The 18,028-nt window shown below is 44.0% G+C and overlaps 1 protein-coding gene across 3 annotated transcripts in view; it reads left to right on the top strand.

Moving 5' to 3' along the window:
- Positions 1–2,603: 2,603 nt before the first annotated feature.
- The window catches only part of adcyap1r1b (ADCYAP receptor type Ib), an 87,583-nt gene continuing 72,158 nt past the window's right edge, over positions 2,604–18,028 (top strand). Inside the window, exons 1-2 of one of the 3 annotated variants that reach the window (XM_014123308.3) lie at positions 2,604–3,036; positions 14,582–14,746. In XM_014123308.3, coding sequence (XP_013978783.1) covers positions 14,690–14,746 — 57 coding nt within the window. In that variant the 5' untranslated portion in view covers positions 2,604–3,036; positions 14,582–14,689. Of the gene's footprint in view, positions 3,037–10,422; positions 10,549–14,581; positions 14,747–18,028 lie in introns of those variants that run through there. The other 2 variants (XM_014123310.3, XM_014123309.3) reach the window with 2 other exon arrangements.

Below are 18,028 nucleotides of genomic sequence, written 5' to 3'. Positions count from 1 at the left end.
TAGCTCTTACACCCTAGCCCCTAGCTCGTACTGGCTCCACAGAGAGCAGTGGATCTCTGAGCTGAGCTGCTTGCTTCTGCCTGATCGCTCTCACTCTCTCAAATTCAAAAGGCGTTATTGGCATGGAAAGTGTTACCACGTACATTGCCAAAGCGAACGCATAGAACACTATCTGTCTGTCTGTCTGTCTGTCTGTCTGTCTGTCTGTCTGTCTGTCTGTCTGTCTGTCTGTCTGTCTGTCTGTCTGTCTGTCTGTCTGTCTGTCTGTCTGTCTGTCTGTCTGTCTGTCTGTCTGTCTGTCTGTCTGTCTGTCTGTCTTCCTCTCTTCCTCTCTTTCTCTCTCTTTCTCTCTCTCTCTCTTTCTCTCTCTCTCTCGCTCCATCTCTCTCTCCCCCTCCCTTTCTCTCTTCATGTCAGAGAGGAATCACATTAAAGCATGCTGGAGGTGCCTGAGTCACCGCTTCTACTGTGTGGGAGGCCAGGCCTGAAGACAGCAGGACGGAGAGAGGGAACGAGATAAGGAAAGAGAGAGAGAGAAAAAGAGAGATATGAATTGAGAGAAAGTGTTGGTATGTGGGTGTGTGTGAGTGAGTAGTTCTGTGTGTTATAAGCGTGTTATTGACTACTCCACATTGCTCCCACTTCCCATTTGTAGTTACAGAGAAATCAATCAAGCTCAAAATGGCTGTGAGATACAGAATAACTCTATCGTGATGGATGACTGAGACGAAGTTACAAGTAGTAAGCTTATGGGAAAGACAACCCAAACTGGTATCCTTGAGTGCCTTTATTAATGTTATTACTGCTATTATGTTGCTCATACTGGGACCCTCCTCAACCACCTGCTCTCATAACTCTTATCTTTCATATCTGATATCTGTTTTTCCCCAAGCAGACCAGAAGGGAGGGAGGGAGGGAGGCAGTCAGGTAGACCAGCAGGCAGACAGACCAGGAGGGAGGGAGGCAGTCAGGCAGACCAGCGGGTAGTCAGACCAGTAGGGAGGGAGGCAGACCAGCAGGCAGGCAGACCAGGAGGGAGGGAGGGAGGCAGTCAGGTAGACCAGCAGGCAGGCAGACCAGGAGGGAGGGAGGGAGGGAGGCAGTCAGGCAGACCAGGAGGCAGGCAGACCAGGAGGGAGGGAGGGAGGCAGTCAGGCAGACCAGCGGGCAGTCAGACCAGTAGGGAGGGAGGCAGACCAGCAGACAGGCAGACCAGGAGGGAGGGAGGCAGTCAGGCAGACCAGGAGGCAGGCAGACGAGGAGGGAGGGAGGCAGTCAGGCAGACCAGTGGGCAGTCAGACCACTACGGAGGGAGGCAGACCAGCAGGCAGGCAGACCAGGAGGGAGGGAGGGAGGCAGTCAGGCAGACCAGGAGGCAGGCAGACCAGGAGGGAGGGAGGCAGACTAGCAGACAGGCAGACCAGTAGGGAGGGAGGCAGACCAGCAGACAGGCAGACCAGGAGGGAGGGAGGCAGTCAGGCAGACCAGCGGGCAGTCAGACCAGTAGGGAGGGAGGCAGACCAGCAGACAGGCAGACCAGGAGGGAGGGAGGCAGTCAGGCAGACCAGCGGGCAGTCAGACCAGTAGGGAGGGAGGCAGACCAGCAGACAGGCAGACCAGGAGGGAGGGAGGGAGGCAGTCAGGCAGACCAGGAAGCAGGCAGACCAGGAGGCAGGCCGATGTAGGGATCAGCTTTCTTTGCCACCCTGAGAAAGAAAGTAAGAGAGCTCTGGGTTTGTTTTCCTTGATCCTCTCTTCTCCGGTAGAAAAACAGAATGTTGATGTCAGTCAGTCAGTCAAAGAGAGAGAGCATATTTATAGATACACTTCTCTAAAGGCCTGCCTGCTTGTCCTCCCCCGTACATGCGTCATCACAATTGAAACTTAAATTATTATTCCAGCGAAAGGCCATCGATGGAGATTTACAAAAATTATGTCCAAATATTGAGTGTATGGGATTTTACGAGCAAGTGAGCAGTGTGTGGCTAATCTTCAACGGCTCTGGGGATGAGTCTTATGCAATGGGTCACCGGCTGGGTCTAATTTTGTATCAATATATAAAGACAAAGCATTGAAAGACAAATAAAAGGTATTTTTGCTGTGATCAAATTTGTCAATACGTAGAAAGCATTGAAAGCAGCCAAATGAAGTGTCATGCCCTTGCCGTTGTCCAAGGAGTTGATATCCTTGTAGATGGTTGACACCCCAGTCTGAGTGAGAACGCTAGTAGATTTGATACTCAACATGTTCAAACTAAATTCAATCTAATGGTGTTCTTCTCCAAGTGTTTGTCATTCTTGGGCTTAATGGCAGGTGTCCATCTGTGCCTATCTATTTTGGCTAGACAGTCAATGGAGATGACAGTATTGTGTTGTTCTTTTACCTCAATTGATAAAGATGGATTTGAAACATTAGACTATATACAGAGACAAAAAATGCAGCAATTATACAGTGCATGTTGAACCACTCATAACAAAGTGACAACATATCGTTTCACTGTGTAGTTAGTGTGTGTGGATAGTTAGGTTTCACTAACTACGCTCGGCTTGAAACAGCTGTTCTGTGGGGGTGTTAGTGCACGTACAGCATTGTCTCTGTTGAGAGAACGAGAGAGAGAGGCATGCTTGTTGAAATGCGCAGCGCATACTTCATGATCGAGCGACGTGACCACACGCAGTTAACCGCAGGGCAGTGGAATGGCATGATTAAATAACAGTCATAATTCCCCGAACCGAGATTCGAGTCACAGACGGAGTCAGATCTGCGTTGAACACACTATTTTCCAATTATCTTCAATTCTCTAACTTTGCCCCTCTCTCTTGCAACGTGAATACCCTCATAAATGGTGTCGAGTGAGGAGAACCTGCTTAACTGTACTCACAAGTTCCCTGGCCGTCCGTCTGCGCCCTGAGGGAGTTGCTTTGCACCACGAAAGCGCGCGGTGTTGCGGTTCTCCTCCTCTCCCCTCCAACACTAAAAAACAAGGAGATTTAACTCAAGTCGTGCTGTTGTTTTATGGATATCACCGCTGAGATGGTAAGATTTATTATCAACCCAACCGCTCCTTCTGAAGCAATACTAGTCTGCCTATTCATCATCATGTAATGGACCACCACTCTCCTCTAAAGTGTTTTGCATAGGCTACGACAAATGGCTGTCTTTCTCTTTTGCGGTTACTACGGTGTTTATCTGCACATTTCAGAGAACAGTGTAGATGAGATTGATATTTCTGATGTTATTTAACATGCAGCCTTATTGATTTACGTGCCTTGCTTCGCATGTGAACAAGAGCGAATAACGGTATGCAATCTGCACCGCGGCCGGTGTGTGTATCAGTATGATCCGAGCGCGCCTAACCATCGCCTCGCGGGGACCGGGCATCTTGCGGCATGTGTTGAGGGAGAGTTGAGCTTAGAGGGATACTTTACAGTCGCTGGTAGGTTGATTGTTGCCCTTAGAGTGAAAGAGTAAAGATAATGTATAGAAGACTACATTACATTTAAGCCGAAATTGAAACAACACACACTGCCCTTGTCTTGTGCATCAAGAACACTCCAATGGTGTGGGTAAATTGGGTATTTTTTTCCCCCATCAATTGAATTATAGGTTAGGCTCAGAATGCAGTTATGTATTTATTTACAGGGCCACTGTCATCTGACAAAATATCTCTTTGTCAATGGACTCAATTAATTGCCATTTATAAAGCACGTTTTAATAGAGGGGTATTGATTTATGTTTGCCGTCGTAATTGCAAGGCCACACTATGAAAAGCTTCTTCAAACATCCTTTCTGTTACCGCTTTTTACAGCTATTCTCAAACGCAGCCAATTTTTTTATATAATGCTATTGTTATAAGACAACAATAACATAACATTTTAACAAAACACAATTGCTGTTTTATACGTGTAATAATATATTAATTATATATGTCTGGTCTATAGCTACGTAGGCTGCTATAACACACCACGCCCACAGCATTATTGTCTTCATATCAATTGTTAATACTGCCCCTCCCAATAATTAGCTTCATTTTTATCTAAAAAATATAACCTTCCAGGATGTATATTTTATACTTTGTATAAGACATTTTGCCTAGGCTATACCAAAATGTCCACAGTGCACTAGGGCTCACAGCAGTCCAGCATAATTGTATGATTGATTATCATGCTAATATGATTTGCTATTTGATTGTTGCTATGCTAATCATTTTCCAACCACAGAAAAACCCAGCATGTCTATAATATGGATAGCAAGCTCTATAGATGGCTATTTCTGTGTAAAACTCAAATTCCTGAGATCAATGTTTACATCCTTTCCCTAGTTTCCACACAATACATTAATAGAAAATATGGATTCAAACACGGTATAATCCAAGCCTTTTTTATACAGGATGCACATACACTATATGGTCTTGTTCCTGTATATACAGAAAGCCCACACCCTGTAGGAAACAGCTGTGTGACCTTGCAATCTGTCATTCTATCAATGAAATCACTGCTTTCTCTCCTCCCTTCCCTTCTCTCCTATTTTCTCTCCTCCCTTCCCTTCTCTCCTATTTTCTCTCCTCCCTCCCTTCCCTTCTCTCCTGTTTTCTCTCCTCCCTCCCTTCCCTTCTCTCCTATTTTCTCTCCTCCCTCCCTTCTCTTCTTTCTTCCCTTCTTTCCTCTTCTCCCAGCTTTCTCTTCTCTCCTCTCCTCCCTGCTGTTAGCAAAGGTTATACTGTAGAGGACTGGGAATATACGCTAGCAGCTTTATACTATATAGCTTTCCCTTTATCTCCTGCTCCTGGTAAATATACTGTGTGTGTGTGTGTGTGTGTGTGTGTGTGTGTGTGTGTGTGTGTGTGTGTGTGTGTGTGTGTGTGTGTGTGTGTGTGTGTGTGTGTGTGTGTGTGTGTGTGTGGCTGGAGTCTGTCCTCTGTGGACGCTGGTCTGATGGTTGGTTCTACGAAGCCTCTGTGCCATCAAATTGATTAACCTTAATAACTACCAGCTGATTTGCACAACAAAGTATATGCAGCAAACCACTGAATATTATGTGCATGCGTAGGCGTACTGAATGTGCAACTTGCTCTCAAATTCTCACTGCAGAATTAGGCCGTTTACCCATGTTTCTCCAAACGTCAAATTTCGAAGTGTTTTTGACACCCTTGGTTAACTCCTGCTCAGTATTGTTCTGTTTCTCCAAAACATAATTTTGAATGGTTAGGCCCTAGCAAAACCCAATCCTACTTGATGGTAATAGCGCTCACTGTTGCCCCTAGTGGCCGTTTATAAAGACATTTCCCGATGTCCGTTGAACATGGATAGACGTCCAATTTCGAAGTCACTCTTGAGTGATCTGCCTGAAATGTGTGTGTGTGTGTGTTTAAACTGTGTTCATGTAAATTGTGTGTGTGTGCGTGTGTGTGTGCGTGTGTGTGTTTAAACTGTATTCATGTAAATTGTGTGTGTGTGTGTGTGTGTGTGTGTGTGTGTGTGTGTGTGTGTGTGTGTGTGTGTGTGTGTGTGTGTGTGTGTGTGTGTGTGGCGTGTGCGTGTGTGTTCTGGGGGATGGGTGGTTTTCTTTGCTCCTTGATAATGGTCAAACACGGTATTGGCAGTATTTGCCAATCTGTGTATACAGACAATATGGCTGCAGTCTCACTCAAAAGGAGGAGTGAATGAGTAATAATAGTTAAAGATTTAAACAGCCCATTTAACAGTGCTGCCAGGCCAGTGTAGCAGAACCCAGAGCCCAGAGGAGGAGGAAAGGACATTAGGCATGGGAACCAGTTACAGCTCAGCAGCACTACACTAAAGACAAAGTCAAACAGACTGAGCATCTTTATGCTACTTAGTTAAATAAAGGGACTCCTTGTTCTTCATGTTGATGTGGTGCCGTAACCACAATACAAGGAAGTGATGTTTTAATTTGCACTTAGTCCTACAGTATGGTGCTGTACTACGCAGTGCACAATACACATCCCTCCCCTCGCAGTTTACCATATAGCAGTTAGTCAGTACTGGGACGGGATTCATAAATCATCACAGAGTAGGAGTGCGGATCTAGGATCAGTTTTGTCTTTTAGATCACAATCAATACAATTACATGGACAAGGCGGACCTGATCCTAGATCAGCACTCCTACTCTAAGAGGCTTCATGGATACAGGCCCAGAACTCTCCTACCTCTCAGTGGTGTTTTCATTTCACCACATACTGTAGAGACAGACAGAGAGCAGCCAGACCACGCCAGGGTTGGAGACACTACTCACTCATCTGAAACTCATTGGTTAATGTAGTGTGACAGTCAGTGAGAGCAGGGAAGAGGGAGAGGGGAAGATGGAGGGAGGAAGAGGTGTAGAGGAAGTGAGAGGTATGTACTGGGGGTAGAAGCTGCAGAGGAAGAGGGAGGGAAAGGGGGATGGAGGGAGATACAGGAAGAGAAAAGGAAAGGAGGAACGGAGAGAGGTAGAGGAAGAGAGAGGGAAAGGGGGGATGGAGGGAGGAATGGGAAGAGAGAGGGAAAGGAAGGACAGAGGGAGGTAGGGGAAGAGAGAGGGAAAGGGGGGATGGAGGGAGGTAGGGGAAGAGAGAGGGGGGGTGGAGATAGGAGGAGGTGTCTGTGAAGAGAGAGGGGGATAAACTTAAAAGGTGTAAGGGCAGAGATAGGGGGAGGGAGGGAGGGAGTGAGGAGGAGGGGAAGAGGGATGTAAGGCAGGAGTTATCTATGGTAGAGTACGTATGACACAACTAAAGGAGCAGGGCTGAGTTGTGACTGTCGACATTGATAACCTCAGCCGTGAAAGTGCTCTAACGCGACGTGTAACTGTGTAGCCAGCGAGCGCCATGGCGAGACGATAACATGATCTCACGGCATGCACGGCAACAGCCCCGTAAACACTCTGTTGCACTGTGACCTCTGACCTCTGAGTTACCTGACCTGGAACACTGAAACACCTGCTTAGTCAGTGCTCTAGGTCTGCGTGATCCACCTCACTGTACTGATCCAGGATGCTGTATATAGTAGAGGACCACTATCAGTATTAGTAGCAGTCAGTGTCCTGGGAGTAGAGTGTGAACCACTGGGAGGAAGGAGAGGTCAGTAGCGACAAATCTGCTAGTATACACTGAGAGAGGTGTGCACTGTATAATACATCAACAGCACCATACATATACAGATGCCAGAATGCTGCACTCACCTCTCTCACTGGAGGACGGACATATCAGGACTGTTACTTACTTATACTGTTCATAGATAGCAACTAGGGCTGGGCGATATAAAAATCATATCATGCAATTTTTCTAAATTTTGACAGTATTTTATTAGAGGTCGACCGATTATGATTTTTCAGCGCCGATACCGATTATTGGAGGCCAAAAAAGGCCGATACCGATTACTCTGCCGATTTTTAACTATATATTTGTAGTAATGACAATTACAACAGTACTGAATGAACAATGAACACTTTTATTTTAACTTAATATAATACATAAATAAAATCAATTTATTCTCAAATAAATTATGAAACATGTTCAGTTTGGTTTAAATAATGCAAAAACACAGTGTTGGAAAATAAATTAAAGGTGTGCCATGTAAAAAAGCTAACGTTTAAGTTCCTTGCTCAGAACATGAGAACATATGAAAGCTGGTGGTTCCTTTTAACATGAGTCTTCAATATTCCCAGTTAAGAAGTTTTAAGTTGTAGTTATTATAGGAATTATGATGCGTTGACTATTTCTCTCTATACCATTTGTATTTTGACTATTGGATGTTCTTATAGGCACTTTAGTATTGCCAGCCTAATCTCGGGAGTTCATAGGCTTGAAGTCATAAACAGCGCTTTGCTTCAAGCATTGCTAAGAGCTGCTGGCAAACGCAGTAAAGTGCTGTTTGAATGAATGCTTACGAGCCTGCTGCAGCCTACCACTGCTCAGTCAGACTGCTCTATCAAAAATCAAATCATAGACTAAATTATAATAAACACACAGAAATATGAGCCTTTGGTCATTTATATGGTCAAATCCGGAAACTATAATTTCAAAAACAAAACGTTTATTCTTTTAGTGAAATACGGAACCGTTCCGTATTTCATCGAACGGGTTGCAACCCTAAGTCTAAATATTGCTGTTACATTGTACAACCTTCAATGTTATGTCATAATTATGTAACATTCTGGCAAATTAATTACGGTCTTTGTTAGGAAGAAATGGACTTCACACAGTTCGCAACGAGCCAGGCGGCCAAAACTGCTGCATATACCCTGACTCTGCTTGCACAGAACGCAAGAGAAGTGACACAATTTCCCTAGTTAATATTGCCTGCTAACATGCATTTCTTTTAACTACATATGCAGATTAAAAAAAAATATACTTCTGTGTATTGATTTTAACTTCGCTGGGCTAGGTGGGACGTGACCGTCTCACACTATTCAACAGCCAGTGAAATAGCATGGCGCGAAATACAAAACAGCAAAAATGTCATAATTTCATTTTCTCAAACAATCAACTATTTTACACCATTTTAAAGATAAGACTCTCGTTAATCTAACGACATTGTCCAATTTCAAAAAGGCTTTACGGCAAAAGCATAAAATTAGAATATGTTAGGACATAAACTTCACAAGAAAAACCACACAGCCATTTTCCAAGCAAAAACCAAAAGTACAGCTAAAATATTCACTAGCCTTTGATGATCTTCATCAGATGGCACTCATAGGACTTCATGTTATACAATACATGTATGTTTTGCTCGATAAAGTTTGTATTTATATCCAAAAACAGCATTTTACATTGGCGCGTGATGTTCAGAAAATGTATTCCCACCAAAACCTCTGTGCACATCAATTTACAAAAATACTCATCATAAACGTTGATAAAATTTTCAACAGTTAGATTTGAAAGAATTATAGATACACTACTCCTTGACGCAACTGCTTTGTCAGATTTCAAAATAACTTGACGGAGAAAGCACATTGTTCAGTATTCTGAGTAAATAGCTCAGCCATCGAAGCAAGCTATACAGCTACCCACCAAGTTCTGGCATCAACAAAACTCTGAATTAGTATTATAAATATTCTCTTCCCTTTGCTGATCTTCGTCAGAATGCACTCCGAGGACTCCTACTTCCACAAGAAATTTTCGTTTTGCTCGAAATACTCCATATTTATGTCCAAATACCTCCATTTTGTTTGTGCGTTCAGATCACTATCCAAAGGCATAACGCGCGAGCGCAGTACCAGAGACGAAAAGTCAAAATGTTCCATTACCGGTCGTAGAAACATGTCAAACGTTGTTTACAATCAATCCTTAGGGTATTTTTAACATAAAACGGCAATAATATTCCAACCGGACAATAGCGTATTCATTACAGAAGAAAAAGAAGGAGGGGCGCGCTCGTGGGATCGCACATCACCAAGTCATTTGTCCATAGGTAGTCCACTCATTGACTGAGCTACTATTCTCTGAGCTACTAAAACTCTGGGCCCGAGTATTAGGCAGTTTACTCTGGGCACGTTTTTCATCCGAAATCGAAAATACTGCCTCCTATACCCTAAAAAGTTAAGGAAGGCATTGATGTTTATGGTTAGGTACATTTGTGCAACGATTGTTCTTTTTTCACGAATGTGCTTTTGTTAAATCATCACCCGTTTGACGAAATTGAAGTAGGCTATGATTCGATGATAAATTAACAGGCACCACTTTGATTATATGCAACACAGGACAAGCTAGTTAATCTAGTAATATCATCAACCATGTGTAGTTAATTAGTGATTATGTGAAGATTGATTGTTTTTTATAAGATAAGTTTAATGCTAGCTAGCAACTTAACCTTTTTGATGCTGCACTCGCGTTACAGTTGGTCAGCCTGCCACGTAGTCTTCTCGTGGATTGCAATGTAATCGACCATAATCGGTGTCCAAAAAGGCTGATTACCAATTGTTATGAAATCGGCCATGCCGATTAATCAGTCGACCTCTATATTTTATGTTTTTGATTAATAAAAGTTCTAAATTTGCTTTATGAATAGTGCGTGACCCTAGGGTGGCAACACATATATTCTAAATTATTTCAATGGGTCTTTCTCCATTTGGATTGTTTGATACTGTTGAATTCAACCTAAAATAATTTCCTGCATTTCCATACATTTCTGCGTTTCCTGCACTCATTTGAGATCATTTCCACACTGCCACGATATGGGCAAAAATTCTAGGCTATATTTTTAACCAAATGTTGCAATTGTGATTTAGATCAAAACACTTGGGTGAACTTTTGGAATCATGGAAATAGAATGTTTATTATAATTCTATAGTTAGAATATAAATAATAGTGGGAACTTTGAATACAGTGTTGTTTGACATGACAACAAATGAAAATGCCATGGATGAGTTATTGTGACAGGTTAGGAAACAAAGTGATGTTCAGTGTTTCCTAGGGGACCCTATAATCTTTGGCTACATTCAATCTTTATTCATATAGCCAACATATTCATGCTTCGCCTATTCCTCTTTGATTTAGAAGATACTGCTGCACAAACAACATGCTGATTTAAGCCTCCACCAGCACAGGTATCAGGCTGTATTAGCTAGCTGCGTTTGCTCTGACTCACTACTTTTATTAGCTAGTTAGCAAGCCAGCTAACTAGCGATTAGCATTAGTGGCTAACACGATTTAGCTTAACTTGCTAAGAAAACACAAACTAGCTGTTTGCAGATGTAAGAAACACAAACTAATATTGTAATTATAGAACGCTTGTGGATTTATATTTAGATCAAAGTGGAAACAACATCATTGTCATCGACATTGACCATGTAGACTGAACTCAAGTGTCTCGTGGTCAAGCAACGACAAATGTGCTCTTTGAATGACGGGGTGGGACTAGGTCTGTGTGGAAAGCAGCATGGAGAGAGAGAACAGGGAGGGATGACTCAAGTAGCGGAGTAAAGTATAAAAATGGATGTTACACACGGCGTATCACATTTAACAAACCAAACATTCAAATACCGTTATAGAAGGTAAAGTAAAAACCCAAACCGGTCCGTGGATAAATACCGGTATATAGTAAAATACGGTATACCGCCCAGCCCTAATAGCAACAACTAAATAGCATTAACTTAATTAAAAACAAAATGTGCACCCTTTGGGTTGGGAAATGCTGCTTTAGCCTGTACTATATGCATACAGTTCCCTGGTGCCTTATGGGAAAGAAAGACAGAATGGGAGCAAGAAACCAGGGCAGCTTTGATTTTGATGAAGAGCCTTCTGTCTGAACATTCTCTCTTTCTTTCCCCTCCCTCTCTGTTTCTTTCTTAGTCTCCTTCATACTCTGTCTGTCTGATTCTCTCTATTTCTTTACTTATTTCTCTCTCCACCCTCTTCTCTCTCTCTCTCTCTCTCTCTCTCCTTCTTGTTCTTTATCCCTCTCTCTTTCTCTTGCCCTCTCTCTCTCTCTCTCTCTCTCCCCATTAATAATGAAGAGTGAGATATGTCTGTGTATGTTAATTTCGTTCATAAATCCTATGTCTAAATATAGAGCGGCAGACTTCAGTGACTAACTCAAGGATTGGTCCGGGCATTATCCTGTATTAACACACACTAATACCATTCCTGGAGAAGGAGAGAATATATGGAGGACAGATATCCTCTGAAGTTAAATATATTCTCCATCATTCTCCCAACTGACGTGGAGTCCAGGGTCACACACGAAAGCATCTTGCATGGGAACGCAGCTCTTTGGCTGTTTTCATCCCCCCGCCAACATAGTATGTATGTGTGCTTGTGTGTGTCCGTTTCTTTGTGTGTGTGTTTTCTTTTCAGAGCTTCATATCAAATCAAATGTTATTTGTCACATGAGCCAAATACAGTGAAATGCTAGACCTTACAGTGAAATGCTTTAAAAAATACTTCTTAAAGCACTAAAAGTGCTTTAAGAAGTTTTAAGAAAAAAATAAATAATAATTTTAAAGTAAAAGTAATAAATAATATATACAGGGGGTACCGGTACAGAGTCAATGTGCGGGGGCACCAGTTAGTCGAGGTAATTGAGGTAATATGTACATGTAGGTAGAGTAAAAGTCACTATGCATAGATAATAAACAGAGAGTAGCAGCAGTGTAAAAGAGTGGTCTGGGAAGCCCTTTCATTAGCTATTTATGACTTGGGGGTAGAAGCTGTTTAGAAGCCTCTTGGACCTAGACTTGGCTCTCCGGTACCGCTTGCCGTGGAGTCTTTGACAATTTTTAGGGCCTTCCTCTGATATCACCTGGTATAGAGGTTCTGGATGGCAGGAAGCTTTGCCCCAGTGATGTACTGGGCCATACGGACTACCCTCTGTAGTGCCTTGCGGTCAGAGGCCAAGCAGTTGCCATACCATAGGATCTGAGGACATATGCCAAGTCTTTTCAGTCTCCTGAGGGGACTGTCTTAGTGTGTTTGAACCATGCTAGTTTGTTGGTGATGTGGACACACCAAGGAACTTGAAGCTCTCAACCTGCTCCACTGCAGCCTTTTCCTGTAGTCCACAGTCATCTCCTTTGTCTTGATCACGTTGAGGGAGAGGTTGTTATCCTGGCACCATATGGCCAGGTCTCTGACCTCCTCCCTATAGGCTATCTCATCGTTGTTGGTGATCAGGCCTACCTCTGTTGTGTCATCGGCAAACTTGATGATGGTGTTGGAGTCATGCCTGGCATGCAGTCATGAGTGAACAGGGAGTACAGGAGGGGACTCAGCACGCACCCCTGAGGGGGCCCCGTGTTGAGGATCAGCGTGGTAGATGTGTTGTTACCTACCCTTACCACCTGTGGGTGGCCCGTCAGGAAGTCCAGGATCCAGTTGCAGAGGGAGGTGTTTAGTCCCAGGGTCCTTAGCTTAGTGATGAGCTTTGAGGGCACTATGGTGTTGAACGCTGAGCTGTAGTCAATGAATAACATTCTCACATAGGTGTTCCTTTTGTTCAGGTGGGAAAGGGCAGTGTTGAGTGCAATAGAGATTGCATCATCTGTGGATCTGTTGGGGCGGTATGGAAATTGGAGTGGGTCTAGGGCTTCTGGGATAAGGATGTTGATGTGAGCCATGACCAGCCTTTCAAAGCACTTTATGGCTACAGACGTGTGTGCTACGGGTCGGTAGTCATTTAGGCAGGTTACCTTAGTGTTCTTGGGCACAGGGACTATGGTGGTCTGCTTGAAACATGTTGGTATTACAAACTCAGTCATGGACAGGTTGAAAATGTCAGTGAAGACACTTGCCAGCATCCTCGGAGTACACATCCTGGTAATCCGTCTGGCCCTGCGGCCTTGTGAATGTTGACCTGTTTAAAGGTCTTGCCTCAAAGCGAGCATAGAAGTAATTTACCTCGCCTGGTAGGCTCGTGCCACTGGGCAGCTCGCGGCTGTGCTTCCCTTCGTAGTCTGTAATAGTTTGCAAGCCCTGCCACATCCGACGAGCGTAGGAGCCGGTGTAGTACGTTTCAATCTTAGTCCTGTATTGACCCTTTGCCTGTTTGATGGTTTCTTATAAGCGTCCGGGTTAGAGTTCCACTCCTTGAAAGTGGCTTCATTCTCTTTATAAGAGAAGAGAGAGGCATCTCTCTCTGTGGATATGTGAAGGGAATCATATCTCTCTCTCCCTATCTCCCCCTCTATGAGTATTTTCACTCTACCTCTGAGATAAATCTTCACCCTGCCCACTCTCGGTCTTTATGAGGGTATAAGAAGTGATATGTGTGAAAAAAGGAAGCTATTTGAGGGGAGAAGGAAGGCTGTACTGTATAAGAAAGGCTGAGAGGAAAAGCTGTGCTGTGTTTGAGAAAGTAGAAAGCTATTGATCCCCCTCCTCTCTTCAATACCCATTATGTCTGCTGTTCCTGCCTCTCTTCCCTTAGCCAATCAGAGACTGTTACATAACAGGGCCTGTGGTTCTAGAGGTACTCTAGAGAGAAGAAAGGAGAGGGTGTGAGTCTGTGTGTAAAGAAGTGTGTGTGCCTCTATGTGTCTTATGTCCGTAGCGCGCGCGAACACACACACACACACACACACACACACACACACACACAGACACACACACACACACACACACACACACACACACACACACACACACACACACACACACACACACACACACACACACACACACACACACACACACACACACACACTTACCCTCCTTTTGATATTGAGTGAGATACCATCAGTGTCTTTGTGGTTTGATGTTCTCATTCCTTGGAACTGAATCAATGGTGATTGTGCTGGAGCAGTCACCATGTAAACGTTTGTGTAATGCAATACAGTAGTATAGTAGCTTACATACTGTACCTCTGTGGCAGACTTGGGTTGTTGGGAATGGAGATTCATGTTGTGACTTGTACTTCTAATCAGCAGAGTGTAGCATGTGTGTTTTTGTGTTTACTGTCCTGTGTTACCCCACAGTCAAACAGAGATCTAGATAAAAAAGTATAGGTCTGTGGTGTGTGTTTCTGCTCTAAATGTACTTTTGAACACTGAGAAATAACATTTACATCATACATTTCCTACTTTATTCTGTAGACGTGTATAAACAGTAGCCTAACATCTCCTGTTTCTCTGTGTCTATTTCCAGATCCCAAGGTGAGGCCAGAAGGCTGACCAGCATCCTTGTCTGTCTGTGCATCCTCAAGAGCTCACCTCCACATCTGATTGGACAATTGGAGCCCCTGAGGAAAACAAAATGTCTGCCACTATGAGCGCCCCCCTCCTGGCCCTCCTCCTCCTCCTGCTGCCCTTGGTAAGCTGTTGGCCTGGCCAGACATTATTTATGGCTAGCAAAGCCATGGGGAGATGAACTGTTGCAATGTCACTTACAGTTGCAGTGTGTTTGTGATTGAATGACAAAAGTTTTTTTTAGCTCAATTCAAGAGTGGGACTGATTTTTAAAGTCTGTATTTTAATTTATTTTTGTAGGTTAATTGATATACAGTCGTCAATAATACATGGATTGTGAAAACGTTTGCCTCTGGGGAAAATGGAGGCAAGGAAATGAAAGAGAAAGATAGAGAGAGAGTAAGAGCGATAGAGAGACATTTTCAGAGAAGACAGAGAGAGTGTGAGAGAGAGAGAGAGAGAGAGTAGAGATGGGCAGAGAAGACAGAGAAAGTGACATTGAGAGAGAGAGAGAGAGAGAGAGAGAGAGAGGAGAGAGAGAGAGCTGGGCAGAGAAGACACAGAGAGAAAGCGAGAGTGTGAGAGAGTTAGAGAGAGAGATAGAGATTGGCAGAGAAAACAGAGAGAAAGCGAGAATGTGAGAGAGAGAGAGAGAGAGATGGGCAGGTAAGACAGAGAGAGAGAGAGAGAGAGAGAGCGAGAGCATGAGAGAGATTGTTGAAAGAGGGAGAGTGGAGCGAGACATTACTGTGAAAGCATTCGGCCCGTCCTTGTTTGTTTAATAGTGGGGATGGTGATGGTTGGCTACAGAAGAGATGTTAAACATGTCATAACGCAGGTAAAAGTTTCCATGGACGTTTGTTTAGCTGAGTTGATTTACTGTTTGTTATTTCAACCTCACAATGTCTCTGTGGCAATTTTATACGTGCATACTGTACGCACACAAAGACCTTAGTTATTGTCAGTCTCTTCACCTCTCTGGTCTGGTCTCTGGCACCAGAGAAGACTATGTTTACCCTCAGATTTATGTCAGGATGACCAGTGTACTGGCACTAGTGCAGTGTAGTGTAGTATAGTGTAGTGTGTCTCATTCTCATATATTCCTCCTCTCCTTTCTCCTCTCCTCTCCTCCCTCACCCCTCTCCTTTATCCTCTCCTCCCTCACCCCTCTCCTTTCTCCTCTCCTCCCTCACCCCTCTCCTTTCTCCTCTCCTTTCTCCTCTCCTCTCTCACCCCTCTTCTTTCTCCTCTTCTCTCCTCCCTCAGCCCTCTTCTTTCTCCTCTCCTCCCTCACCCCTCTCATTTCCTCTCCTCCCTCACCCCTCTCCTTTCTCCTCTCCTCTCCTTTCTCCTCTCCTCCCTCACCCCTCTTCTTTCGCCTCTCCTCCCTCACCCCTCTCCTTTCTCCTCCCCTCTCCTCCCCACTCCTATCCTTTTTCCTATCCTCCCTCACCCCTCTCCTTTCTCCTCTTCTCTCCTCCCTCACCCCTCTCCTTTCCCCTCTCCTCCCTCACCCCTCTCCTTTCCTCTCCTCCCTCACCCCTCTCCTTTCTCCTCTCCTTTCTCCACTCCTCCCTCACCCCTCTTCTTTCGCCTCTCCTCTCCTCCCTCACCCCTCTCCTTTCTCCTCTCCTTTCTCCTCTCCTCCCTCACCCCTCTCCTCTCATCTCCTCCCTCACCTCTCCTCTCTTTTCTCTTCTCCTCTCCACCCTCACCCCTCTCCTATCTCCTCTGCTCCCTGACCCATCTCTTCTCCTCCCTCACCTCTCTCCTTTCTCTTCTCCTCTCTCACCCCTTTCTTCTCCTTCCTCACCCCTTGTATGTGTGTTAGACAGAGAGAGATGGATGGAGAATAGCAGTGATTTAGAAAGAGATAAGGATGGAGTTACAAATGGGGTGATTCAGAGATAGAGGGAGAGATGGGGAGAGATGAGGAAAGAGTGGGATGCATAGAGTGATGAGGTGAATCAGAGAGATAGAGAGAGGGAGAGACGAGGAGAGATGAGGAAAGAGAGGGATGAATAGAGGGATGAGGTGAATCAGAGAGTCTGTTTATAATGCAAATCAGGCCTCTAATCCTTCCTGGTTTACAGAGTCGGAGGATGACATGGCACTCATCAATAAACATGACTAACTCATGTTTATGAAGCATAACTCATATAACAAAGGCCACACACATTCGCGCACATGCATCCACTCTCTCTCGCTTTCGCTCTCCTGTCGTGTGGTGCTATCCTCTCATCCTCTGTCTCCACTCCACTACGCTCTGCCTGACTACCTGCTGCTTAGCAACACCATACTAATTAGCACTGATGATACATCTCCACTAAAGTGTATTCTGTCAGTGTTTCTGTGTATACTGTGTATAATGTGTGTGTGTGTGTGTGTGTGTGTGTGTGCGCGTGTGTGGGTGCGTGTGTGTGTGTGTGTGTGTATATATGTGTGTATATGTGTGAATATGTGTGTATATGTGTGTATATGTGTGTGTGTGTGTTTGTGCGTCATCACTTCCGTACAATTTATTGCATTGAGAAAGATAATTTTTATCAATCAGAAATACTTTCAATTTATTTTCCACATGACCAATGGACTAAAGCAGAACTATGTGTGTGTGTGGGTGATTTTCCTGAAACAGAATACATTTTGTGTATATGCTTTTATTTTTTTACACTAAGAACAAATATACTGAACTTGTGGATAGGTCTACATCAGTAGCCTAATGTTGGTGAACTGATGTCATCTCACTCATATCAGCAGATGAGGTAGAACCATTATGGCGCAAATACATTTGATAACATGTTGCTATGGAATAATCCTTCCATCATATTGCCTCCCTGTGGCTCAGTGTGGCTCAGTTGGTAGAACATGGTGTTTGCAATGGTGTTTGCAACGCCAGGGTTGTGGGTTTGATTCCCACGGGGGGCCAGTACGGAGGAGAAAAAAGAAAAAAAAATGTATGAAATGAATTGAAATGTATGCATTCACTACTGTAAATTGCTCTGGATAAGAGTGTCTGCTAAATGACTAAAATGTAAATATTGTAATGGCCTAAGATTAGGCCCTAGTGATGTGTTAGTGAATCTCCACCTCTAATTGTGGCTGTGGAATAATCCTTTCATCATATTGTAATAGTCTAAGATGAGGCCCCAGTGATGCCTTACTGATTCTCCACCTCTACAATGTGGCTGCATTGTCACCTGGTTTAACAACAACAGATGATGTATCTTAATGTGAGCCAGTTTCACACAGCAGGAGAATGATCCTTCAGCAACAGGAAATGTGAATTGTTATGTGTATTATAATTAATGGACAGTTTTTGTAGGGGTTGATACTGGGCTCCTGGGTGGTGCAGCGCTCTAAGGTACTGCATCTCAGTGCTAGAGGTGTCACTGCAGACCCTGGTTCG

This window comes from Salmo salar, chromosome 10 (assembly GCF_965601325.2).
Source record: "Salmo salar chromosome 10, fSalSal1, whole genome shotgun sequence".
Classification (NCBI taxonomy): Eukaryota; Metazoa; Chordata; class Actinopteri; order Salmoniformes; family Salmonidae; genus Salmo; species Salmo salar.
Note: the sequence above shows the minus strand (reverse complement) of the source record. Positions and strands in the feature narration are given on the sequence as shown.